This window comes from Chelonoidis abingdonii, chromosome 22 (assembly GCF_003597395.2).
Source record: "Chelonoidis abingdonii isolate Lonesome George chromosome 22, CheloAbing_2.0, whole genome shotgun sequence".
Classification (NCBI taxonomy): Eukaryota; Metazoa; Chordata; order Testudines; family Testudinidae; genus Chelonoidis; species Chelonoidis abingdonii.
This window is the reverse complement of record NC_133790.1, coordinates 30,361,313-30,387,719: the sequence shown is the minus strand read 5'-3', so window position 1 is coordinate 30,387,719 and position 26,407 is coordinate 30,361,313. Positions and strand designations below refer to the sequence as shown.

Below are 26,407 nucleotides of genomic sequence, written 5' to 3'. Positions count from 1 at the left end.
GTTTGCTGTGTGCATAAACAGACTGCTCCATACGCCATAGAGAGAAGTGGGAAGCAGATAACAACTGGCCTCTCTTTGTTGTACAACTACCTCTTCTGGTGCATATCAATTAATTAGAATTCAGTAGCTGGGTCCTGATAAGTTGGGGTGCCAACGCTGTAATGGGAATTTCATTTACACACATACTGAGGTTCCTTCCCCTGCTTTGGGCTTGTTTGTGCTGGACTCCAGTGGAGTCCAAACAGGTCCTGCCTCGCTCGCAGCACAGCTAGATCTCCCAGTTGTCTGTCCCCCTCCCCTCATACATTTCCTCTTCCTCCTCGCTGTTCATGGCTGGGGCCTGTGACTGGGGCTCTTCGGAGGTATCCACAGGTGCGTTGGAGGGGTGGGGTGGGGGTGGGGCTCTCCACCAAGTAGGACGTGCAGCTCTTCATAGAAGCAGTGGGTCTGCGGCTCAGCACTCAATCAATTGTTGGCCTCCTTGGCTGTCACAGGGCACTGCTGCTGTTCCCCGTCACCGCCCTTCTCCTGCATCCCCCAAGCAGTCTGCTCGTAGCTGTCCATGTCCGTGTGGCTGATTCGGAGCAATGCTTGCACAGCCTCTTCTCCCCACAGGCCCAGGAGATCCAATATCCTCTGTGGCATGTCTGGAGCGTGTAGCTGGCATGGTCAGCCGGGCAGCTCCACACAACAGTGGAGAGCTGCTAGATGTGCTTGCTCAGCTGGACAATTAGGAGAAGGCATTTAAAAAATGTGGGGGCTTTAAAGGACAGGGGAGGGGCTTGTGGTCTACGTGACCCCCCGGGCAGTGGAGTTAACCATTGAGACACTTGACATAGGTAATGCAGTGTCTACACTCGTGCTGCGTCGACCTCCGTACGTTGAGCATAGCCCAGCGCTGCTCAGGGGAGTGGTGTTACAGTCTCGGTGTATCCCCGGGGCACTTACATTGGTGGGAGACAACTTTAAGTGTAGATTCATGTACAGCTACATCAACGCAAGGTGGCTTATGTCAGCTTAACTTTGTAGTGTAGACTAGGCCAAAGGATGGGAAAATTTGCTAAAGATCTGGTGAACAAGATGGGTTCAGAGTTATCAGGAGGGTGAACGGGGCCTCCACGGGGTGATGGCTATCATTATAATGGAAACAGTGGAGGGAACACACCACTGATTGTATTCTAGAACGATGCATAGAAATGGGGCCCTGTGTCATTGATGTGCTGAAGCTTCCACTGCAGTGTGCAGGTTGCACTGGAGGGGTGCACTAGCCGGGCTTGGGTGGCAAGCTCAGGATTTCTAGAACTGTAAATACAAGAACTAATTCCAAAGGATTTGGTCCTCTTGTCTCCCTGCATTCCGGGGATTCCTGGCAATGGATGATTAGCTAGAATGTGTGTGACCTGTGAAATAATCTGATCAGCAGCTGCAGATTTCCAGGATCTCTGCAGATCATTCGGTGGGAGCTTGCAGGAAGTTGTGATGACCCTGGAGTGGAGTGTGCTGTCCCAGTCTCACACTTCAGCCTGTCTTTTATTGTGTTGCTTGGTTTTGCCACAGGCCAGAATGCAGTTACCTGATGTCTCACCCGTGCAGCACAATGCCTATATCCTCTGAGAAACTCTCTAGCAAAATAGTTTTCTGATGGCTCCCGAGTAGGGCTGCCAATTTTGGTGGGACATATTCCTGGAGGTTTCATCACAGGACATAGTCTTTAATTAAAGAATAGTCTTTAATTCCTGGAGACTCCAGGAGAATCCTGAAGAGTTGGCAACCATACTCCTGAGAGATTGAAGGCAAAGTTCAGTATTTAGCAGGAGAAAGTTGTGTGGAGAGAAGGGGAATAAGAGGAATGGGTGAAGTAATGGCAGCTTCTTCCTTCATGGCTTGTGTCTACAGCATTGTTCTGTGAATAGGAATTTCATGCAGTTGCTCTCCTGAGCCGATAGGTTGAAAAAGCAGCCCAAAGAGGCTTATGGCTGGTAGCTGCTGATCCATTTTACACAGGAGATTAACTAGCGTCTCGGTTCTAAAAATAGTCTTCCTGGCTTATGGTGAGGCTGGCTGTTCCCATAGCAACTGCCTTGTGCTTAGTGTCCTAGAGATAAAAGTCAAAACCAAGGTGCTTGTAAGTTTGGTTGCAAACCAAAGTATGAAATGAAGTGATGAGCAGAGTAAGTCCCGGGGTGGCCTGTGTTGTTCAGGGTTTGTGTGATATGTGGGTTAAGTGCACGTATCCAAATAAAAACCACAGGCACCTGCCGTTAGGAGATCCATTACAATTAATCAATAATAAATAAACGACTTTGTAAAATGTCAGACTGATAAGTAAGTGGATACCGACTAAGTCCGTGGGTAGGGCATTAGATGGAGGGTTAGGAGACCTGGGGTCTGTTCCGGATTCTGCCACCGATCTGCTAGATGCCCTTGGGCAAGTCACTTCCTCTTTGAGTGCCTCTGGTTCCCCTCGCACCCGTTGTCTGTCCTATCCGGTTAGATAGTAATCTCTTTGAGGCCCCAAAGCTGGAAGGCGCCTAAGCACCCATTGATGCCAATGAGACTTCAGTGCTTTCCTGAATCAAGGTCTGGGGACTCTATCTACCATGGATGTTTAGTGCTTAGAGCAATGGGCTATTGATCTTGGTTTGGTCCTGTAAGTACCGCTCTGTACAATGAATAATAACCTGAGTAAAGCGATGCACAGCACCTTTATGGGTACTGACTTCCCAAGGGGTTTCTGCTGCATTTCAAGGTAAGTTAGCAGGTAGTTTAGGGGAAGAAAAACACTTCGTACAGAAATGTCTTTATTTTGATTTGTAGTTTGGTAGCACCTAGAGGCCAGGGCCCTGGTGTGCCAGGTGCTGTACAAATAAAGCACAAAGAACAGTTTACAATGTGGGGGTTTTTTTAAGCTGTGAAAAGACCTTGATTTCTGCATTTCTCAGCAGTGTGCAAAGCCAGGAAGTGAACTGACTGGAGTGGTGGCTTTAGTGCTGCATTATTTGGTCAGGTAGGGCCGGTGAAAGGAGTTTTTCGTGCCCTAGGCAAAAACTCCACCTTGCACCCTGCATCCAGTAGCCCCCCGCCCCACAGCAGCTAACTCACCCCTCAACCAGGGTGCCCCCCACAGCGCTACCCCACCGCGACAGCTAACCCCTCTCTCCCCGAATCCCCCACGGCAACTAACCCACCCAGGGAGACTCCCCTGTCCCCCACAGCAGCTAAACCCTACCTGGGGAGATTTCCCCCTCTCCCCTGCTGCCACAGCAGCTAACCCTGCTGAGAGACCTCCCCTGCAGAAGCTAACCTGCTGGGTAGCCCGCCAGCTCACCTCGGCTCCACCTCCTCCTACTGAGCGCAGCGCGCTGGATTGGAAAAGACTTAGAGTGGGCTGGTGTGCTCAATGAGGAGGCAGAGAGGAGGTAGGCGTGGGGCAGGGGCTGTTGCCTTTTGTGGCCTCCGCCCCCCCCCCGTTACTGCGGCAGCCCTCCCCGGGCACCCCCCCACCAGCTGCACCTCCCCACCTTGCCTAGGAGACTTTTAGGCAGCCGCCGTAGTTGCCTAAATGGTTGCATCGGCCCTGCGTCAGGGCAGCTCCTAGAGGCCCCATGGGCTGGGCACAGTACACACAAAGGCATGGTGCTCTCCAGGAACGTACAGGGAACCTGACCGGCTAGTGGCACCTCAACACACGGTATTCAGGCCAGTAACTAAAGAAGTGGAATAAATATTGAAAGTAAAATTAGATTTTTAAATTCAATTAAAATTGGATTAAAAAATACTGGGTGGAAGCTTTCTCATGCTAGGCACAGAAATGGGGTGTTAACTCCGAAGAGATGCTCGCTCCCAGCCATTTGTCAGGTGATTGAATTAAGTAGGTGCTGTTATAAAGTAAATAAAAACAAACAGTCCTGACAGAAAACCTTCACTTGGGATGCGCAGGTTCAGTTCCTTAGACCCTGTGGTGTCAGAATCCTGCATAGTCTAGTTGGCCATAGAGTCTTCTTGGAAAAACAGGGCAGACAAAACCAGAATTTCTAATGTAAAAAAAAAAAAAGTAGGAAAACCCCACAACTTACAAAACCAAAATGAAACACACCCTGCTCTTGATATGACATAAAGAGGCAAAAGAGGGCATAATCCCAACATGTATTTTCCTTTGCTCATCAAAGTCCTTTTAACCAGGCATGACCTGCTTCGTGGCAGAGATAGCCAAATCCACTTTCCTTGGTTGTGCTGCCCAAATACATTTCTGATGTCTTCATGTGAAAGTTACCAGGGATTCAGAGCAATATTAAGGTGAACGGTTTGTCAGGCGTCGTTTCAGTTCGAGTGCACATTGTGATACTGTATTATCATAAGCACTGCAACAACCCAGTGAATTACTGTGCAAATGGAAACATTTCATTGGAAGTCAATTTTCTCCACTTTTGCTGGTTTGAAGAATCAGTGTAAATTAACTTTCACTGATTAGTTCTGACAACAGGCAGGAGGCAGCCCTCAGCTGCAGAGCCTGGCCATGACACCAAAGTAATATATGATTAGTATTTCTGTAGTGCCCAAGTGCTGCTCTTTGCCAGAAGCTGGGGATGGATCACCTGTTCATTCTCTCTGGGGCACCTGGTATTGGCCACTGTCAGCAGACAGGATACTGAGCTAGATGGACCTTTTGTGTGGCTGTTCTTATGTATGTTCTTATGCATTGCAGTCAATGGCAAAATCTCATTGACTTCACTGTAGCCAGAATTTGACCCTAGTTGTGCAGGGCCCAGCGAAGTCAGTGGGAGCAGGACTGGCCAACCAGGGCTGAACTGGCAGGGCGTGCGGGCAGGGGGCAGCTGGAGGTGAGCTGGACACAGGAGCAGAACTGTGTGGGGCTTTGTGGGCGAGGAGCGTGCCGGCGATGTGGCCGGAGACCGAAGCAAAAGCCGGCTCTCGAGGGAGAGGGTGATGTGGCTGGACCAGCGGGGGGGAAGATGGGTCTGGCTGCGACGCGATGGGCAGTGTGTGAAGGAAGGAGGCTGTCGCGGAGGGAGTTGCGCTCGTCAAGGCCAGAGGTGACCAGGTCTGACCCAGTCTGGATGTTCTTATGTGGTGCTTTGTTGACCTACAGAGGGTTTTAACAAGCTGGTCAAAGTGAAATCAAATATTTCCTGACAGAATTGGCACAAATGTATGAAATGGAAAAACCTCCCTGAAAAGTCCCTTGGATTTGGTCACCTTGGGAAACTATTGTCCTTTCAGTGGTGACCTTTAGACGTAAGCTCTTCCACTTGGCAGGGTTCACTGGACGAGGTGATTCTTTTCAGAAGTAACTGTGCAGAAAGAGACGTGAGAAATCAGAATCTTGCCAGTTACTGTAGTTGTCCCAGTTCCTGTTAAAACTACAGGGGAAGAGCTCAGTGCTCTGGTCAGTCTTTGACTTCATCGTGCTGGGAATAGAAATGAATGAGAAGGTGAAAACAAGTGTTTCTGGGACAGTGAGTCATCACATTGATGCTGCTGCAGTATCAAACAGGGTGGGAGCAGCCTGGGAAAAGACAAAGATTCTGGCTGCATTTCCACCAGACCCCACTCTGCTGCCTGGTGATGATGTACAAAAGTTCATTCGTTAGGAAGGTCTATAGGAGCATTCGCAACTCTTCCCTTTAGGGAATGCACACTAGAGAGGATATGTAGCTGTATCTATAGATAGGAGTGTTCCCATCCACCCTACCCTAACGCCTACATATTTTTTTTAAATGGACACAGACGGAAAGGAACACAAGAAGGAAAAGTGAGGAGGAGTTTAAGAATGTACCAGGGAATAGATAGATAAATTGATCTTCACTAAACTACATCAAAACAAACATTTCATTAGCTCCAGGATTCCTAATGCCTTCTCTGAGACTAGGATTTTGTTTTGTTGAGGCATCATTTGAGCGATGGGAAATTAAAATTGCACACACCGAAGAGGATGTTTCAGTAAAGTACCCAGTGTTCAGTTGAACCCCTCCCTCTCACCCAGGCACTGTCTCCATTGGGGTTAGAGAGTTTGCAGGTGAAATCCTGCCCTCATTGAAGTCAATGGCAAAACTCCTCACTGGTGCCAGCATTTGTCTCTCTGTATGTCCCCAGACAAAGGTTAGGTTAGAGTTAAGGTTGAGAATACACATCAGCAACTTAAGGGCACCCAAGCAGCCTTTACTCTGCCATGTCGTGATGCCATGTAATGACTATATGCTTATTATTAAAGTGTTTTAGTGTTTGTGGTCCCAAATTAGATTAAACTGCTCTTTAAAGACACATTTGATTTTTTCCGCTTCATAGCGTCACTCTAGGTAGAGCCCTGCGCGGATACAAAATTTGTATCCACATCTGATCTGCGATCTGCAAATCTGGTCCGCGGATATAAAGCGAATCTCCACAGTTTTGCATGACGCTAACAATGGGGTAGAGTTAAAGTTGTTTGGATGCTTTAACTGCATTTTTTACTTTAGCATGTTTGGATTTTTTTCCTAGTGTAACATTAACATTGAATTTCCTGGGTCTATAATGCTTGGTTTGGGGATAATTTTGGATAATTACAGCATCCCTGTAATGCTTTTATCTGTAAATTACATATATTAGTAATTTAAAGGTAAAAACATTTTACCCTTACATTATAGGGATGCTATAATTATATATATATGACCATGTTAATTTAACCGTTCCATGAGAACCTGGTTTTCTACATCTTCAAGTTTCTGTGATCGAATTCCTGCCTGTTAGGAGCAGGAGGCTAGTAAAGACTCTTTGCTTTTTTCCTTCCAGTTTCAGGGAGACCTCGGAGGCTCCAGGAGGCTGGCCTGTTACCCAGCTTGAATTTAAGGCCCTGAGTTGCAGCCCCAGTACAATACTTTGAAAACCCATTTTGTGATTTGAACAAATTGTGTTTGAAAGTCACGGAGAGAGAGTAAACCTGGATCCCAATATGTCAGTGTTACAGAACTGCTCTGTCCTGCTCGTCTCCAGCAGCTCTGGGCCGCTGGTTAAGCAGACAGATCTATTTTATAACTGGCCTTTCCCTTAGACACCTCCTGTGGGCTTTCAGGCTTTTTTCAAAGCTTCTTTGTTCCCCCTTCAGTGCTCGTTTTCTGCTCCTGTTTCTTTCTAAGCAGGCTATTGGTTTGTGTGTGGCTGTTCTGAACTCTGGTAGCTGCAGCCGTTATGTAAGACAGAATAAAGGGACTAGTCCTCGTCTGACCTAACACACCCTGAACAGAACAATAGCACAGCTGTCACCATTCGGCCCAGGTGCATTCGCTTGGCAGGAAGGAATCTTTTTTTCCAGGCTGGAGCTGTTTATGTAACTTTGTGTAGCAGCAAGAAAGCCCACAAGCACTGATCAGAGCCGAGTGCCTAGAGAGAGCAAGAGGCAGAATTTAAGCATCCTTGATAAACAGATGTACCAGACTAAGGAAAATACTAATGGCAAAGGATGGAAAAAAGCAGAACAGTTTGTCACTAAGGGACACGGTCCCCTCTGGCACATCCAATCTGGACTGTACAGTACTGGTTTCAGTCCAAACCTGCCTGCACAGGCTCTGAATTTATCCCTGTCTTTTATTTTATTATTATGAATAGTGGATCAAATCCTGAGGCCCTTATTCAGCTATTATTCAGTCCTTAGGCAAAAACACTTAGAAGCCATAAATTCTCTGCTTTAGTGATAGCTGAGTATGAACTTGGATAGGTCATCTAGTCCAGTTCCCTGCACTGAGGCAGGACCAAACAGACCATCCCTGACAGGTTTTTGTCTAACTTGCTCCAGTGACGGAGATTCCACAGCCTCCCTGGGCAATTTATTCCTGTGCTTAGCCACCCTGACAGTTAGGAGTGTTTCCTAATGTCCAGCTTAAACCTCCCTTGCTGCAAGTTAAGCTCATTGCTTCTGGTCCTATCCTTAGTGGTTCAAGAGAACAATGTATCGCCCTCCTCTTTATAACAGCCTTTTAAGTACTGTTACTGTGTCCTTACTCAATCTTCTCCAGACTAAACAAATCCAGTTTTTTCAATTGTTCCTTGTAGATCACCTTTCTAAACCTTTAGTCATTTTTGTTGCTCTCCTCTGGACTTTCTCCAATTTCTTCATATCTTTCCTGAAGTTGGTGGGATGCAGAAGTGGACACAGCACTCCAGATATAGGCGCTTATCAGTTGCCAGGGGATTCCCGCCGCCGAATGCCACTAAAGACCTGGAACTTTGGGGCACTTCGCGGTGGGTCTGGAACAGAAGACCCGCCACTCGCGCGAATGCCGGCCGAAGACTGGAGGGGAAGAAGCTCCGGGACCTGGGCCCCGCAGAGTTTCCAGGGCCCCTGAGCGAGTGGAGGACCCTGCTCCAGGGGCCCCGAAAAACTCTCGTGGGGACCCTTGGGGCCCGGAGCCTGGGGCATTGGCTCCCCTCCCCTGGGAGGCCTGATCAGTGCTGAGTAGATGTGGAGAACTTCTCGTGTCTTGCTTACACACTCCTGGTAATGACAGTTGTCTAATAGATAGGTTAAGGGTGTAATTTTCTCTATCCTGTAAGGTGGTGGACAGGGGGGAATCAGACGCCTGACCAGAGGACCAATAGAAGAACTGGATTTTTTTTAAAGTCTGGAAGGGAAGAACTCGGGGCTTTTGTTTTCTCCCGGCTATGATTGAACACAGCTTTCTGCATTCATCTCTTTCTCTATATTTAGATATCAAGTGTGAGGTACAAAGGAAACCCAAGCAATAGGCTTGTATGTGCTTTGGTTTGTATTTACATGGGTGTAATTGCTGGACTGGTTTAAATTGGCTTTTTTTTGAATCAGACTGTGTATTCCTAATTCTTATAAGCAAGAGCCTGTAATTGACATCTTAATGCAGTGGGTTATATTAGTGCTGAGTAGAGTGGTAGAATTACTTCTCGTGTCTTGCTTACAACACTCCTGGTAATACATCCTAGAATGATCTTCGCTTTTTTTGCAACAGTGTTACACTGTTGACTCATACTTAGTTTGTGATCCACTATAAATCCCAGATCCTTTTCTGCAGGATTCCTTCTGCAGTCAGTTCCCATCTTGTATTTTTGCAGTTGATTATTCCTTCCTAAGTATAGTACTTTGCATTTGTCCTATTTATTTCAGATCTTTTCTCCAGTTTGTTAAGAGCATTTTGGATTCTAATCCTGTCCTCCAAAGTGCTTGCTATTCAATGAAGATATTGAATAGAACTGGACCCAGGACAGATCTCTGTGGGATCCCACTTGATATCCCCTTCCAGCTTGACTGAACCATTGAAAACTACACTGAGTATGGTTTTCCAATCATTTGTACGTGCACCTTATAGTAGCTTTGTCTAGGCTGTATTTCCCTAGTTTGTTTATGAGAACATCATGGGAGACAGTATCAAAAGCCTTGCTAAAGTCTACTGTTTCCCCCCATCCACATGGCTTGTCACTCTGTCATAGAAAGCTATTAGGGTGATTTGTTCTTGACTATTACTTATCACCTTATTATGTGCTAGATGCTTACAAATAATGCTTTGCCTTTGCATAGCACTTCCTCCCAAGGATCCTGAAGCACTTTAGAAATGGAAGCACTTTAGCCTCGCAGTCCCCTTGCGAGGTGGAGTGTATGATTAGCCCTTTTGTACAGATGGGAATTTGAGGTCTGTAGAAATAACTGCCCAAGGTCACATAAGGCACAGGCAATAGCACCCAAGAGTCCCTACTCCCAGTCCCTTGCGTTAACCACTAATCTTCTAAGCTAGTCCTGCCGGGGAAGTCGGGTACCGAGCCCTGTTTCAGTAACCCACAGTCCTTTGCCCTCAGTAGGAGGCCTTTGGGTGATATCATGCATCACAAACTCACAAGTGAAGGGCATGTTTCTTTCTCAGTAACGGTTGCTAAGACATTGTAAATGTGCCGCTCCCACCACTCAGCCTGCTTCTCCCTTCCCTCGCTAGCTGTATCTCCAGACAAGGGGTTGGCTTAGTCATGTATGCACATTTCCAGTAAGGTAGCTATGACATAGCCATGGTGATTGATGCATGGCCCCTGTGAGGTATGGTCAAAGAAAACCAAGCCGGGGTTGCTCTTTGCCATCAACAGTGATTCATACTTTAGCTTTTTCCTGTGCTTTAAAAAATGTTGATTAGCCACTAACAATAAGAAATGTATTGAATATGGCCAGGAAAGGCCATTGCCCAGCAGCACGGCTGGCTGTACCATCCAGACCTTCCATTAATGTGAAGGGACGTTCCATGGAGAAGTGCTACTGGAGCCCGTCACAGCAGCACTGAAGAGCAAAACCTTGGCAATGGCCACTCTGCGTGGCAGACAGGCAAGAAGACTGGCTAGCGATCAGAGCAAGGACTGAGCGCCCGGAGGGTGGCTTGAATCCTTCAACCAGTGTGCCAGCAAAACGAGTCAGAGGCAGAACCTCCCCCAAACAGGCTGATATATCTGGGCCCTCCTGTGTAAATAACAGTACAACACAAATCATGGTGTGTGTATGTGTCAAACCCAGCCTACTGGGGAAGGCGAGACCTTGGGTTTTGGCAGTGTTCATTTTTGGCCCGGCACACAAACCCTACAACGACAAGAGCAGTATAACAGCTTACAGAGGCCTAGCTCCAGTTCATTCGTCGATGTTTGCTGCAAAGAGATTTTAGTCTCCAGACTAGGATACTTTGCATTCCCCCCATCGAGCCTGGGGAATGTTCCATGCAGCCTGTTCTGGGCAGGAGTGTGACTATTCAAACAAACATCTGTGCTCAAGAGTTGTTGTTATTTATCCTCACTATCTGGAACCTTGCAGTGGAGACACAGAAACTGCTGTGTTACTCCTTACTTTTCATTGTCTTTGGCTGCTTACATACCTGGGGGTGTGTAGCGAGGCAGTGTGGCTCCCCTCCTCCCCAGGGAGGGTCGAGCCCCACCAGACACCTAAGGGGGCGGGGCCACAGGGCAGTGAACCCGCCCCTTAGAGGGTCAGGAGGTGACCCGGAAGTATAAAAGCCGGCCGTCAGCACTCAGTTGGAGCCCAGCCACCGTCAGGAGCAGACCTGCCAGAGGGGGCTTGTGACTGGGAAGCTGCTGGGGCCCAGGGTGGTTGCCCTGACTGGCCGGATCTTCTCTGCGCCCATTACTGGGAGGAGCCGCCGGAGCTTCCCCACGCCTGCTATGAGGAGAAGCTGCCAGAGCCGCACCGTCCCTGCTGTTACCCCGAGGAACCCCCAGAGCAAACCTGGCCAGACTTCCCAGAGGTACTGCCGGACCTACCGCCCAGCCCTGGCCGGGAGGGGCCCATGCTGCTGGACTTTCCTGGGGCTGACGCCACAGACCAGGTAGACCCAGAGGGGGAAATTGAAAGTAGCTTGGGGGCAGCCAACTCCAGTCAGGCTGCAAATATACCTGAACCCATGTCAGTGTGTTGCAGTTAGGAACCCCACTGACCATTAGCGTTGATTGCCGCTACTTGGGCCCCGGGCTGGTATGCAGTGGAGTGGGAGGGCCTGCGTTCCCCCTGCCACCCTCTCAAGGGTGGCAGACTCCCCCTCCCCCTGGGCCTGAGGAGGCCGTTCAGATTAGTCTATATTGTGCAGCCCTGCACCAAAGGGCCTGAGCCCCGTGAACCTTGCTCAGCCCTGAGCCAAAGGGGTCTGAGCGCTGTGACGTCGTAGTGCTGCTCAGCCTCGCCGCCGAAGGCTTGAGCCCTAATGAACTTTGTATTGTTGCTCCGCCCTGCAGCCAAAGGCCGGAGCCCCCAGGCGACTGTGCCGCATCACTCAGCCCTGAAGAAAAGGGCCAACTCAGACTATGTGTAGCGAGGCCGGTGTGGCTTCCCTCCACCCTCAGGGAGGGTGGAGCCCCGGCCACGCCTGTTACAGGGTGAGAACTGGGTTACCTCCTAAAGCTGCGATCTCCGTGGGAGTTGGCAAGCACCCTATTCCCACCTGCTTCTTGCTTTCCTGGCTCTCCTCCCCCTGTCCAACATCATGCTATGCAGGAGAGAGGTGATAAATGCACAGCGAATGTGGCACATGCTCTGCTTTGATGCCCAGAAAAAATGTTCATTTTTGATGAGCTGATTGCATCACCAATACAAAGCAGCGTTCTCATTAACCGTCTGGCGCAATGGCTTGTCTGTGAGCACTGCCTGCGATTGGTGCTGGAGATGTGGAATACAGGCAATGCAGATGCTTCTCAGAAGCTGGTTCCTCTAACTGGAATATTCCCAAAGCACACTCCTGTTCCTCCTAGTCCTGCTAGAGTGTCTAATGAAGGCTTGTCCCTCCTGCTCTTGAATCATCCTTTGTCCTTTCTCAGATACGGATTTTGAAAGCTATAAAGCGCTTACAACTCTAGTTCAGTTTAATCTTTGCATTTTCATTCCCAGAGCTCATTAGAGACCATAAAAAAAAGCCTGGAAAACTTCACTTGCTTTCAGAGTTTGAAAAGCTGCAAGAGACTGATTCTTCTCTCTGTTCTGCCTGTGACATCAGGGCAGCTACTCCAGAGTTATGCTGGTATAAGTCAGAGCAGAATCTGGCCCTAAATATTTGACATCTTCCGCAGTGAACTGATTTCACACTGAGCCCCTGCTGGACAGCCCTGGCTCTCCTGCCAGAGAGGAACCCCATGAACCGGTCAGCCTCCCAGCCCTGAACCCTGCCACTGTCACCCCCTAGTTCTGTGGTTGCAGCAGTTCTGGTTCCTGTTGTCCTGAGATAGCTGATAACAAGGGGACGAAAGGCGAGTCTCATGTCTGTCCTGCACCAGCCAGTTGTCCACTCACATTCAGAGAGCTGATTCTTAGACAGGACCTGCTGTAAGCTGCTTTCAGCAGGGTCAGGGTATGACAAATAAGAACTATTCTGGGGCTCAGCTGAACACCCCGAGAGGTTCATTTACTTTCTTTATACTGAGACAGAGTTGGCTAGAGGATATGAATGAATAAGTAACAAGGTCCCTCCAAAACCTGCCACTGCCTCGGTTTCCCCTTAGGGTGCATGTGTGATTGTAGCACAGGTACCCATGCTAACAGCACAGGTAACAGTAACACAAGTGGCATGGATTGGCATCCTGAGTACATACTCAGGTCCCTGGTAGGCTTGTACTTCATTTGCCGTGTGACCAGACCCTACGTATCAGCCGTTCAGCAGCTCCCAGTGCTGTCAGGTTGCTGCAGTGACTTAGCCGGAGAACAACTAAAGTCCAAACAAACTCAACACACGTCTTCTGCTGTTCTGCCAGCGTACCTGGGCTCAGCTCCCTGCCTTCTCCTCTCCTTGCCAGGGGTCACCACGTCACCCTGTTCTGCAGCTGCACAAATAGTCTGTTTGTCCTCCCCTTAACAGCAGGGATTGCTGTACCCCCAGCAGCGTAGGAGGAACTCCTATGGGTTCCAAGCCCTGGGCTGCCTGCCCCATAATCCAACCCTACCCTGTCTTCTCCTGGGGCCTTCTCCTAGACCCCCCAGCCTCAGCCTCCTTCTCCTCGCTAGGCCTGCCCTTCCCAGAGCCGGCCTCGTCCGCTTTTCTCCTTTGCTCACTGACTGCTCCTGTCCCCAGCTGGCCCAGTTTAGTCACATGTGTCTACTCTTAATTCCCTTCACCGGGGAGGCTAGCTGCCCTGTGACTGGCTGCGCAGCTTTAGTGCATGTGAGCTTGGCTCCCACTAATGTCTGGTCCTGGCAACTACAAGAGCTTGCTACTCACCTCTAAAGCAGTGGGGTCTTTAGCGTGAGGAGCCAGGGCTGGTGCTTTTGAGGCTGGCGGTTGCAGTGCTCTTCCCCGTCTGGAGGACAGACTCCTCTGACGGCTCTTTCCTCGCTGCTGCTCTATTTTGCACTCGGAGGACGTGGCATTGATTTCTGAATCATCTGGGTTATCCCGGAGCTGTGTGAATCGACACCGAGGACTGGGATCCCTTCATGGATCACCGACATGGGCAGGCTTGCTTGGCACCATTTTCCAGTCCATTTGCCTGAATCCCAGCTGTCTGGTATAGACCGAGCCTAGAGGAGAGCTGCCTCAGCCGTCTGGCAGGGCGCTTGAGTGCACCCCCATGAGATCAGTGTGGTGCTCAGCACTGCAGCTCTCTTACAGGGCTTGACGCACTTTCCAGAGGCTAAGTCTCACCCCAGTCGGTCAGCCATTGCGCGCCTGCTTTTCCTGTCCACCTCATTGGGTTTGAGGAAGAACCCTCCTCTTTCCAATCATCCCTACCAGTCGAGATGAGGCATCTATTTCTGCATCATGGCTGATTGCTCCAGCCCTGATCCCCATCTGGCCACTCTGTGCGCTCACGTCCAGTTAATGCATCGTTGCCTGCTGCCCTGATTGCTCCCCCATGCTGTGACACTCCTCTTTTAGCTTTGTCCTTTAAAGAGGGACATTCACATTGAGACAGACTTGGAACCAAGGTGCCTTTCGAAGTCTGATCTCACACTAAAGTCCCGTGCTCGTGTAACACCACCAATCCGTGCCTCCCCCCACCCCAGCATCTAGCTTCTGTTGATGAATACGTTAGCAATATGCAACATAAAGTTTGGTTTCTCACAGGCTTGGCTGCTCCCATGGGTACAGGCCTGTCCCAAGTCCTCTGTGTCTCTACAGAGCCACTCTCCCCTCCCCTTGTGTGCAGTGGGGAGGAACCGCTTAGCCCTTTCCTAGCAGAATCAAGGCCTGTAGCAAGGTGGGGTGTTTGAGGCAAACCCTGCCAGCCTCTTGCAGGAACGTTTTGCAAACCCCACAATTCAGTGCTGAGGATTGGCAGGTTTAGGGAGATTTGTCATGGGCTGTAGAGTCCTCCATTTCTAGGTCCCGTGTTCACATCCCGCCCAAGCGGGGAGTGACTGGGAGCTGCTACCACCTGAGGAACGGTATGGGAGGCCAGCTGAAATGAGTAGGTGGTTTCAGTCCTGTTTGTGATGGACAGGCCTCCTGGTCACAGGCCACATTACGCCAATGAGGCTGGTTGGGCAGCGAGGCTGAGGTGGCTTCTCCCAAGCCAGAGGTGAGGATTTCAGTCTCTGGAGCTGTCTGTCCAGCAGCGTCACGCCCTGAGGAGTCGAGGCTGTGTCCAGGAGAGCTGCATTAGCCCTGGTTCGGGACTGGGTGCAATAGAGTAATTGTCACACCTGGATGGAAGGTGTCAGATTACTAGTCCGTTAATGCGGCCCCCCAAGGTGAAAGACACTTGGGAATACCTGAGGCAGAAGGAGAAACTGGTCGGCAAGATGCGATTTGGTGAGTTTCCTCCTCTCCATTTAACCTTGCTGAGTGGTTATTGTGACAGGAGTGTGTATGCTGCTCTTGGTGTAAGCATGCTTCTGTCACACCGCTGCCAACTCCGGTACGTCCGTGTGCTGGGGGCGGGACGTGACCCATCACCTGCGGTACATCCGTGTGCTGGGGGCGGGACGTGGCCCGTCACCGCTGGTACATCCGTGTGCTGGGGGCGAGATGTGGCCTGTCACCGCCGGTACGTCCGTGTGCTGGGGGCGGGATGCGTCCCATCACTGCCAGTACATCTGTGTGCTGGGGGTGGTGTGTAGCCCATCACTGCTGGTATGTCCGTGTGCTGGGGGTGGGATGCAGTCCATCACCCCTGGTACGTCTGTCTGTGTACTGGGGCTGGACATGGCCCGTCACCTGCGGTACGTCTGGGTGCTTGGGGTGGGATGTGGCCTGTCACCTGCATTACGTCCGTCTGCTGGGGGCGGGACGTGGCCTGTCACCTGCGTTACTTCTGTGTGCTGGGAGCAGGATGCAGCCCATCACCCCTGGTACATCTGTGTGCTGGGGTGAGATGTAGCCCGTCACCCCTGGTACATCCGTGTGATGGGATGGGACGTGGCCTGTCACCCGCGGTACGTCCGTGTGCTGGGGGTGGAACATGTCCCATCATTGCCGGTACGTCCACGTGCTCAGGGTGAGATGTGGCCTGTCACTGCCGGTATGTCCGTGTAGTGGGGGCAGGACATGGCCCGTCACCGCCTGTATGTCCATTTGCGGGGGGCGGGACGTGGCCCGTCACCGCCTGTATGTCCATTTGCGGGGGGCGGGACTTGGCCCGTCACCGCCTGTATGTCCATTTGCTGGGGGCGGGACGTGGCCCGTCACCACCTGTATGTCCATGTGCTGGTGGCGGCACATGGCCCGTCACCGCCTGTATGTCCGTGTGCTCAGAGTTAGATGCAGCCCGTCACCGCCGGTATGTCTGTGTGCTAGGGGTGGGACATGGTCCGTTTCTGCCAGTACGTCCGTGTGCTGGGGGCAGGATGCACCCTGTCACCGCCAGTACATCCGTGTGCTCAGGGTGAAATGTGAGCCGACAGTGCCAGTACGTCCATGTGCTGGGGGATGGACATGGTCCGTCACTGCTGGTAGGTCCGTGTGCTAGGGGCTGGACATGGTCCGTCACTGCTGGTAGGTCCGTGTGCTCAGGGTGAGATGTGGCCCATCGCTACCAGTATGTCCATGTAGTGGGGGCGGGACATGGCCCGTCACAGCTGGTACATCCATGTGCTGGGGGCAGGATGCGGCCCATCACTGCCAGTACGTCCATGTGCTGGGGGCTGGACATGGCCCGTCATTGCTGGTACGTCCGGGTGCTCAGGGTGAGATGTGGCCCATCACTGCTGGTACGTCCGTGTAGTGGGGGCGGGACGTGGCCTGTCACTGCTGGTACGTCCCTGTGCTGGGGGCAGGATGCAGCCCGTCACCCCCGGTATGTCCATGTGCTGGGGGCGGGACGTGGCCTGTAGAATTCCGTATTGTCTCATCTTCCCAGTTGTTTGTCGTTCCCTGAGCTGTGTCTGTAACCCCCGTCCTGCAGTCTGCAGCTGTCTCATGCCTCCCCTGGGACCGTACGTGCTCTCACTCTGTCCCAGCGATCTGCTCGTGAGCTGTTGTCGTGCTGACATCACTACAGCTTAGCAGTGCGTGTGCCCTTCTTTCCCCTGCCGTGCGCTTCACGTCTCTGACTGACTGTTTTCCCGACTCGGGAATCCTTAGGGGCGTTTTGTTGCTTGGTGGTGACAAACACTACCCTGATCATTTGCCCTCAGTAGCCAGGATTCATCTTACTTTCTGGCTGTGTGAATTGCTTCTGAAGTTGTCATCTGCCTCTGGGCCTCGGGGGCCCAGCTCTGGATGGCAGTCAGATTGTGTGGTACTGAACTGGGGCTCTCTGTCACCCGATTCACTGCATTTTGCTGCTTTCGCTGCATTCCAGCAGGGGCTCTCAGGTCTATTCTCTCATCCGGCTGAGGCTTGAGGAAATCTATAATGTCGGATGAGCCTCAGCTCTGCATCACAATTACTTCCCTGTCCCTATGACACTCTGGCTAAATAGCATCAGAATCTGGGTGTTTGGCAGCAAGAGTCAGTTTTCCCAGCTGCTCACATGTCCCCGTTTCCTCCTTTTTCAAAATCTCGGTGAGTGAGGTAGGAGCCCTGCCACTGAGGAGCTGATGAACGGTGCAGATGGACACAGTGCAGGCTTCCCCCAGCCCTCTGCCAGGAGCTCCGGCTGTCTGACCAGGTCTGAGCGCAGACGGTTCAGTGCGTGCCTGCTCGCCCTGCCACTCCAGCACTGTTCACGGTTGTTCCAGTTGCAGTGCTCTTCAGGAACCTGTCCCCCGGTGCATTCTGGGAGATATGTAAAGCCCACCAGTTCCCTCTGGGGCAGTAGAGCGAGGACTAGTGGACCAGGTTCAACTTGTCCATGTCCACACTGGCATTAAACTGGGTCAGGTTTAAACCGAACAGCTTCCTAAACCTGCTGAGAGCTAGCTACCCCGGGTGGCTCCCAGAATACTTGTAAATGTCTTGACGCACTTTTGTGTGCGGACGCAAGGTGTTTTGCAAACTCTAGGGGGTTAGCCTGGTTCCAAATGCCCAATGTCTTAACTGCAGCCAGGGCTGTGGTTCCCTGCCTTGTTAGGGTGTTGTGCAGGTTAACAATGGATGTGCAGTGTGTGCAGCACGTACATGTTGAATGGGTTGCTTCCCTTCACCCAAGAGATGCTGGATAAAGCATGTGGGGATCGAAGATGCCCCAATATACAAAGTTGTTATTATCTAGTATGATTACAGTGCAAAGGCCACTTTCTCCACATGGCCATGTAACGTGTTCTGGACTGCAGCCCAAAACACTTCCCAGCCTGCTGCACTTAGTTTTCATTAGCACTTGGGGTTGATTGTCCTTCTGTGCTACTCAGATTGCTCTGAGCCTGTGTTACAAACACTGCTTGGTTGGTTTTAAATCCAGGGCTGTTTCCCCTTCAGTTTCTGTCACTGACCCGCGAGCTGTGGAATCAATGTGCTACTGTTGAATGATGGCTGAACATCCATCTCAGTAGTATCATCTTGATAATCTTATCAATAAACTAGGGATAAAAAACCACATCCATTTATCAGAAGGAAGGCAGGAGTTCGGGCAGCAGCTGGGCCTGTCGTTCCAGTCCAGAATGCCTGACACACCAGTGAAGCCATCCTCTTCTGATGTAATTGAGGCACCTTGAAAGGCTCTCAGCTCCAGCGCACACCTTGGGCTCTCTTGCCATGTAAGAATTGGTTGACACTCAGCCTTCTCCCTTCTGTTCCCTGCAGGCCGTGCCAGGCAGAGACACTGCAGAGAACACGCCCTGCTCTCATTCCCGGAGCTGCTTTGCTTGCCTGACGAGAGTCAGTGGGATTAACTGTGGGAAGAAATTCATCCCATGGCCATGCATAGACTTTGATTAGGTTTGCAACTGGTGGGAGGTCTTTCTTTTAGCTCCAAAACATGGGACCGTGTTCACTGATGGCATAAGCTGGGCAGCTTGATTGGCAGCTCTGAATTCAGCCCTATGACTTCACATTGCCAGAGATAAGTAACTCAACTCATGGAGGTTTGGCATGGGAACCTGGGGCGCCATCCTCAGATTAGTCACATGTACACCAGGATCCTGCCTCTAGTTAGGACACGTGGGCCCTGCGTTTGGCTGCTCAGATTGGCATTTTGTCTTCACATGCCTACTTAGCTGCCTTGGGCCAAGGGCAGCACCTGTAGACACTGGTGCAAGCCTTTGGCCTTGCTGTAGTCAGATGCTTTAGAGAGCCAATTTAAAGGCCCAAGTACAGAACCTGGATATTCCATTTTAAATGTCCATATTTGAAAATCCAGCACACAGCATGTACATTCTAGCTGCTCTTGGGTTATGCATCTTCCAACTTATGCACCAACTGAAATCAGCTGAGAGGCTCCTTCTAAGGCTTTCTAGCTTTGAGCTCAGCACATGTAGGGGCTGGAGGCCAGGTGTTCTCAAGCGTGAGCCCAAGCTCTGGAATTCATTTTCCAGCTTGTTCTGGCAAAGCGCAGGCTTGCTGACCTTCTGAGCCTGCTCGGGGTCTATCTAACCACTCAGCCTTACTTCGGGGACTCGGGGTGTTCCTTGTGTTGACTGGGGATTGATTTGGAGTTGACATTTGTCACTATTTCTCGTCACCGTTGTGCAAATGTACACAGAGAGAGCTGCCACACACCTGTGTTGTCAGTCGGTAAATACTGTGCTTTAGAGGATGGACAGGACAGGGAACTGCCTCTAGAAAGGGAGACCTTGGGCAGAGACAGCCACCTCCCTACACAGTCCTGAAGCACAGGGTAATGGGCATATGCCTCACAACATCTGGGGCATGACTCCCTGTGTCAATGTAAGGATACAAACTGGTGGACAGAGTGTCTTAGCACTGGAATTACAGCCACCGCTCAGCCCGTCTCAGGGCTTGGCCTCTTCATAGAATCATAGAATATCGGCATGGGAAGAGACCGCAGAAGGTCATCTAGTCCAGCCCCCTGCTCAAAGCAGGACCAATCCCCAACTAAATCATCCCAGCCAGGGCTTTGTCAAGCCTGACCTTAAAAACCTCTGAGGAAGGAAATTCCATCACCTCCCTAGGTAACCCATTCCAGGGCTTCACCACCCTCCTAGTGAAATAGTGTTTCCTAATATCCAACCTAAACCTCCCCCCTGCAACTTGAGACCATTACTCCTTGTTCTGTCATCTGCCACCACTGAGAACAGCCGAGCTCCATCCTCTTTGGAACCCCCTTTCAGGTAGCTGAAGGCTGCTTTCAATCAGCTCCTGGGAAGCCGTGCCGTGACTACACTATTGGATTCTAGTTGGGTTCATAGGGGCAGCTTTGGGGAGCCAGCTAGTCCTAGCTTAAAGAGGCTGGTTGGGAGATGGGGTCAATTCCTGCTTCTGCTACAGATGGCATCTATGTCCTTGGGCAAATCCATTAATCCCTTCATTTCGCCCACCTGTAAAAGGGAGCTCAGACTCCTTCCACCCTTTGCTTGTTTAGATTGTACACTCTACGGGGCAGGGCCTGTCTCTTGCGCTTTGTTTGTACAGCGCCTGGCGCAATGGGGCCCTGAGCTCTCGAGGTGCTGCTGCATGTGAGGAATGAGCCCGGTCTGGACGATTGAAAACTCCCACTTCTCCCGTGAGGGTTCCTGCATCTCCAACTAGGCCCCATTTGGAAATCACCCTCAAGCTGGTTGTTGGAGGAAGACGCTCCCATGACCGAGATTGGCCTCCTACCTCCACATTTACCCCAGATGTCATTAGTATCAACCCCACACGAAGGCAGGAGAGGCCTTATCTGGTGTGATTTTGGTGATGCCTGGGGAAAGGTCTCTCCTCTGGGGCTGGAGAGCTCATGATGGTCATTTCTGGTCCCTCCCATCCCCTGTGTGCAAGAAGCCACGCGTCACTGGCAGGCCCTCGTACGAGAGGAGCTGCTCCTGGGGTGTGACGGGGGATGGCCGGAGAGTCCATGCTCCCGGGGGTGTGACGGGGATGGCCGGAGAGTCCGTGCTCCCAGGGGTGTGACGAGGATGGACGGAGTGTCCCTGCTCCCCAGGGGGTGTGACGGGGGATGGAAGGAGTCTCCCTGCTCCCAGGGGGTGTGACGGGGGATGGACGAGTGTCCCTGCTCCCAGGGGTGTGTGACGGGGGATGGACGGAGTGTCCCTGCTCCCAGGGGGGTGTGATGGGGGATGGACGGAATGTCCTTGCTCCCAGGGTGTGACGGGGGACGGATGGAGTGTCCCTGCTCCCAGGGGGTGTGACGGGGGAATGGCTGGAGAGTCCATGCTCCCAGGGTGTGACGGGGGACGGATGGAGTGTCCCTGCTCCTGGGGGTGTGACGGGGGATGGCCGGAGAGTCCGTGCTCCCGGGGTGTGACGGGGGATGGAGGGAGTGTCCCTGCTCCCAGGGTGTGACGCGGGGATGGACGGAATGTCCTTGCTCCCAGGGTGTGAGGGGGGACGGATGGAGTGTCCCTGCTCCCAGGGGGTGTGACGGGGGAGGCTGGAGAGTCCATGCTCCCAGGGTGTGACGGGGGACGGATGGAGTGTCCCTGCTCCTGGGGGTGTGAGCGGGGGAAATGGCCGGAGACGTCCCGTGCTCCACGGGGTGTGACGGGGATGCGAGGAGTGTCCCTGCTCCCAGGGTGTGACGGGGGATGGCTGGAGAGTCCGTGCTCCCAGGGTGTGACGGGGACGGATGGAGTGTCCTACCTCCTGTGGGGACAGAGACAGAATACATGTACCATGAGGCTGTGGGGGAATGGGAGGTCACACCGCAGCCAGTGTGCAGGGGAAATGGAGTGCACATGCCACTAGAGGGAGAGGGATGAGGACGGAGTTTTTAGGCTGCACCTGGGGGTGGGACGTGCACAGCAGGAGGGGGATGAGGACAGAGTGGGAAGCTGCACCCGGGGTGGACGTGTACCAGAGGGCTAATGTAATGCCTGATTTTTTAAAAAGGGTTTCAGAGGTGATGCTGGTAAGTACTGGGCAGATTGATTAAACATGGTGAGAACAGAATTATCGGACACTTGATGAACACAGTATGTTGGGAAGAGTTAAACACAGCTTCCTGTTAACGGGAATCATGCCTCACTAATCTATGAGAAATTCTCTGTGGGTTGTCAACAAACGTGGATGAGGGGGATCCAGTGGACATGGTGCACTTGGACTTCAGAAAAGCTTTTGACAAGGTCCTCCACCAAAGGCTCTTAGGCAAAACAAACTGTCATGGATAAGAGGGCAGGTGCTCTCATGGATCGGTACCTGGTTAACAGTCAGACAATAAGGGTAGGAATAAATCAGAGGTGGCCAAACTTGAGCTGAGAAGGAGCCAGAATTTACCACTGTATGTTGCCCAAGGAGCCACAGTATACCTTTAGCCGCCCCCTCAGGCTCCCCACACCTCCCAATCAGCTGTTCCTGGCGTGCAGGAGACTCCAAGGGGGAGGAGCAAAGGCTCAGGGCAGAGGGTGGGACAAGGGGTGGAGGTGGGGCAGGTGCAGGCTCAGGGAGGGGTGGAAGGGGTGGGGGGGGGGGGTTGGGGGGGGGCAGGGGCTTGTGGCAGAGCCAGGGTTGAGCAGTGAGCACCCCCTGGGCATATTAGAAAAAAAAAAAAGTTGGCGCCCCTGTAAAGCTCCAGCCCCGGAGTCGGCTGCCTAGACAAGGAGCCCGCATGTTCTAACTCTCTGAAGAGCCGCATGTGGCTCCGGACCCCAGGTTGGCACTCCTGGAAATAAATGGTCAGTTTTCACAGTGCAGAAGGATAACTAGGGGGTCCCCAAAGGAGCCATACTGGGACTAATACTGTTCAATTGTTCATAAATGAATCTCGCCAAAACGAGTAAACTGTGAGCCAGGTGCAACGTTGTAGATGATACAAAATTACTCAAATTAGTTAAGTCCAAAGCTGACTGCAAGAATTACAGAGGGACGCTCAACAGAAGTGAGTGACTGGACCAACAACATGACAAATGAAAATTCACCTTGATAAATGCAAAGTAATGGACATTGGATAACACAAATCCCAACTATACATACAAATGATGGGGCAGCTACGACTAGCTGTTACCATTCAAGAAAGATCTTGGAGTTATTTGTAGATAAGTTCTTCTGAAAACAATCTGCTTCCATGGTGCAGCAGTGACGTCCAAACAGCTAATGTTAGGAAATTGGATAGATAAGAAGAAGAAAAAAATCATATTGCAACTAATATAATCCATTCGGTTAGTGCCACACCTTGAACAGTGCATGCAGTTTTTGTTGCCCATCTTAAAAAAGATAGATTAGAAATTGGAAACGGTACAGAAAAGGCAACAAAAAGGAATTAGAGGTCATGGGAGCGGCCTCTACAGACTGGCGGACTGTTCATTTTAGAAGAGAGAATGACTAAGGGAGGCCATGATAGGAAGGGTTATTTTCCCCTTCACATTTTACACCAAGACCGGAGGCTGAGAGTTCTAATAGGCAGGCAGCGTTTTAATCACAATAAGAGAGTACTTCTTTACACAACACTCAGGGCGTTGGCTACACTTGGGGAAATGTTGCAGCGCTGGGATTACAGCTGTGGTCATACAGCTGTGTAGGAAACAGCGCTGCAGTTGTGGCCACACTGACAGCTACCAGCCGCTGCAGTGTGGCCACATTTGCAGCATTTGCAGCGCTGTTGGGAGTGGTGCATTGTGGGCAGCTATCCCAGCGTTCAAGTGGCTGCAATGTGCTTTTCAAAAGAGGGGTGGTGGGTGGAGTGTGACAGGGAGCGTGGGGGAGACAGAGAGAGCGGATTTTTGGAGCTGACACTGTTGACAGCTCCCTGCCTTGCAAAGTTCTGCATTTCCCCACCCCTCTGCTTCAATCACTCTTAAATGCAAAAAGGCTTCAGACCAGATGTGAAGCAGCTTCTCCGACGGACTCCCTCCCCCCCGCCGTGCTGTTTCCTCCTCAAGCAAACACTAGCAGCTGTTCTGTCGCTCCCTGCCTTGCAAGTTCTAAGGACTAGAAGATACACAACAGCTTTTTGGGCAAAGTTCAATCATTTAAAAGTTTTGACCCTTCCCCCACCCCTCTCTTATCACTAAATGCAATTATGCACTCCTAAATAGCCTTCAGACCACATAAGCAGCTGCTCAACACGGACTCCCCTCTCCCCTCAAACAAAAGCTGTGAACATTCCAAAGCAATTCCCTGCCTCGGCTCGCTCGCTGGAGCAAAGAGCAGCTGTGTTTGTTTTTTAGAGCTGGTCGTTCAGCCATTCTTCTTCGGTTTGTTGTGGACAGGAATTCTGGATACCTCTTAATACCCTGGAGGCCAATAACAGCGCTGTTGGTGTCCACACCTGATGAGCAGCGCTGCATCACCAGCGCTGGAATCGCTACACCCCAATCAGACCAGGTGTACAGCCAGCGCTGCAGCCAGGGAGTTGCAACGCTGGCTGGGCTTTGTAAGTGTGTACACAGAGTGAGTTGCAGCGCTGTAACCTTCACCAGCACTGCAACTCTCCAGTGTAGCCAAGCCCTCAGTCAACCTGTGGAAGTCGTTGCCAGGGGATGTTGTGAAGGCCAAAAGTATAACAGGGTTCAAAAAATAATTAGAGAAGTTCATGGAGGTTAGGTTCATCAGTGGCTATTAGCCAAAATGGTCAGAGATGTAACTCCATGGTCTGGGTGTCCCTAAACCTCTGACTGCCAGAAGCTGGGGCTGGATGACAGCAGATGGATCACTGGATACATTGCCCTGTTCTGTTCATTCCTTCTGAAGCATCTGGCAGCAGCCACTGTCAGAAGACAGGACACTGGGCTAGATGGACCGTTGGTCTGACCCACTGTGGCCATTTTTATGTCATTACTTAAGTTTTTGAGACTTAACCCTTAGGGACTAGCTCATCCTTATTAAATTCATTAGGGCTTTCTATGGAAATCACTCAGCCCTGTAGTGTTTAGTGAAGAGTGCTCTCCTTTCTGTAGAACTTCGAAAACATCCTGTATTCCCCCATCTACAGGATTACATAGGCTGGTTTCAAGGGGCTATAGAAAGGCTGTTATTCTATCCTGAGTGTCTAGGATCTTTCCATGTGGGTGAAACTTGAAACCACCCAGAACAGAATCATTTTCCTTATGAAAGACAAGTGTTTCGGCACTCCCTGAGGGTGTGTTTACACTGCATTTTGGAGCAAGCTGCCCAGCCCAGGTCAATAGACTCAGGCTGATGGGCTCAGACGCATGCTCTAAAAATAGCTGGATAGTCAGTGCTTGAAACTGAGGCTGGAGCTCGGGCTCGGAAGCCCAGCTGCCTCCCAAGACTTCAGAGCCTGAGCTGCAGCCCAAGCCGTGAGTTCAAAGTGCTGTCTACACGGCTATTTTTAGAGTGCTAGCACAAGCCTGCTTGCCCCTGCCTGTGGACCCCTGGGAAGCTTGCTCCAAAATGCTTTGTAGACATACCCGCAGTGGTTCCGTCTGTCCCAGGGTCCCACAGCTGGAGGCACAAATTCTGATCCAAACTATGCATTTGTGCTAATGACCCATGTGGTTTGGCTAATCACAGTCCAGGGTGTTATGATGGGAACTGGAGAGGAGGGGTAAATCCCCACACTTGCTGTTGTGGGACTTGGCCCTGTGTGAATGCCCCCTTTGTACATCTGGCTCTCCTGACTCCTGCATGGCAGTTAACCTCTTTTGGGGGCGGCTCTAAAGCCTAGGGAGGTCACTGGGAGTTTTCCTGCTGTTGTCTCTAAGCTTTGGATCAGATCATTACAACATTGTTCTTATTTGGATGCATGAGACGGCACTGCTGGCCTAAACTCACCCCAGTGCTTAGGTGTTCGCTAGGGCACCCTGGGCTTGTTACTCCGTGTGCCTGTTGCTGCTCCTTCCCGCAGCGCGGCGGAATGTAAGGAAAGCACCCAGACATGCAGTGCTGCCTGGGGATGCTGGCTGGCTGCTCTTTTCAGGCAGACATGCTCTGCACTGACCTTGCCTCCGAAGTACAGGAAGAGCTTGGCTCCAGGAGGTTTGAAAGCAGCTAGGCAGCAGGAGGGGGGAGCAGAGAGGGAAGAGCTAGGGGCTATTCTCAAAAGCCATCCCCAAGAACAGGGTGCAGGCACTTGCGCCCTCAGCCCCTGCTCAACAGCTGCAAGAACCGGCACTCAGCACAGGCGAGGAGCCCTTGATTCACTTCCACTGCACAGTCTGACTTCGTGGTTTAGTACAGTCCAGTGGTAACCATGGAAACCGTTTTTTCTCTCCACCCCCCACTCCCCCCTTTGCAGATGACTCGGGTGATGAGGAGCCAGCCTCGCAGTCTGACAAGAGTGAGCTGCACAACACTCTGAAAAGCCTCGCCAGTAAGCTGGAGGATTTAAGCACGTGCAATGACCTTATTGCCAAGCACGGGGCAGCTCTCCAGAGGTCCCTGAGTGAGCTGGAGAACCTGAAGCTGCCTGCCGAGAGCGGGGAGAAGATCAAAGCCGTCAATGAGCGAGCCACCCTCTTCCGGATCACCTCCAATGCTATGATCAATGTAAGTGCTCTGTCGCTTTGGGTTCTCTTGGAAATCCT

At 51.4% G+C, this 26,407-nt stretch overlaps 1 protein-coding gene across 2 annotated transcripts in view; it reads left to right on the top strand.

The window, feature by feature from the left end:
- LOC116835625 (oxysterol-binding protein 2) overlaps positions 1–26,407 on the top strand; it is a 300,166-nt gene that overhangs the window by 131,810 nt on the left and 141,949 nt on the right. Inside the window, exon 2 of one of the 2 annotated variants that reach the window (XM_075059913.1) lies at positions 26,119–26,369. In XM_075059913.1, coding sequence (XP_074916014.1) covers positions 26,119–26,369 — 251 coding nt within the window. Of the gene's footprint in view, positions 1–26,118; positions 26,370–26,407 lie in introns of those variants that run through there. The other variant, XM_032798612.2, reaches the window with a different exon arrangement.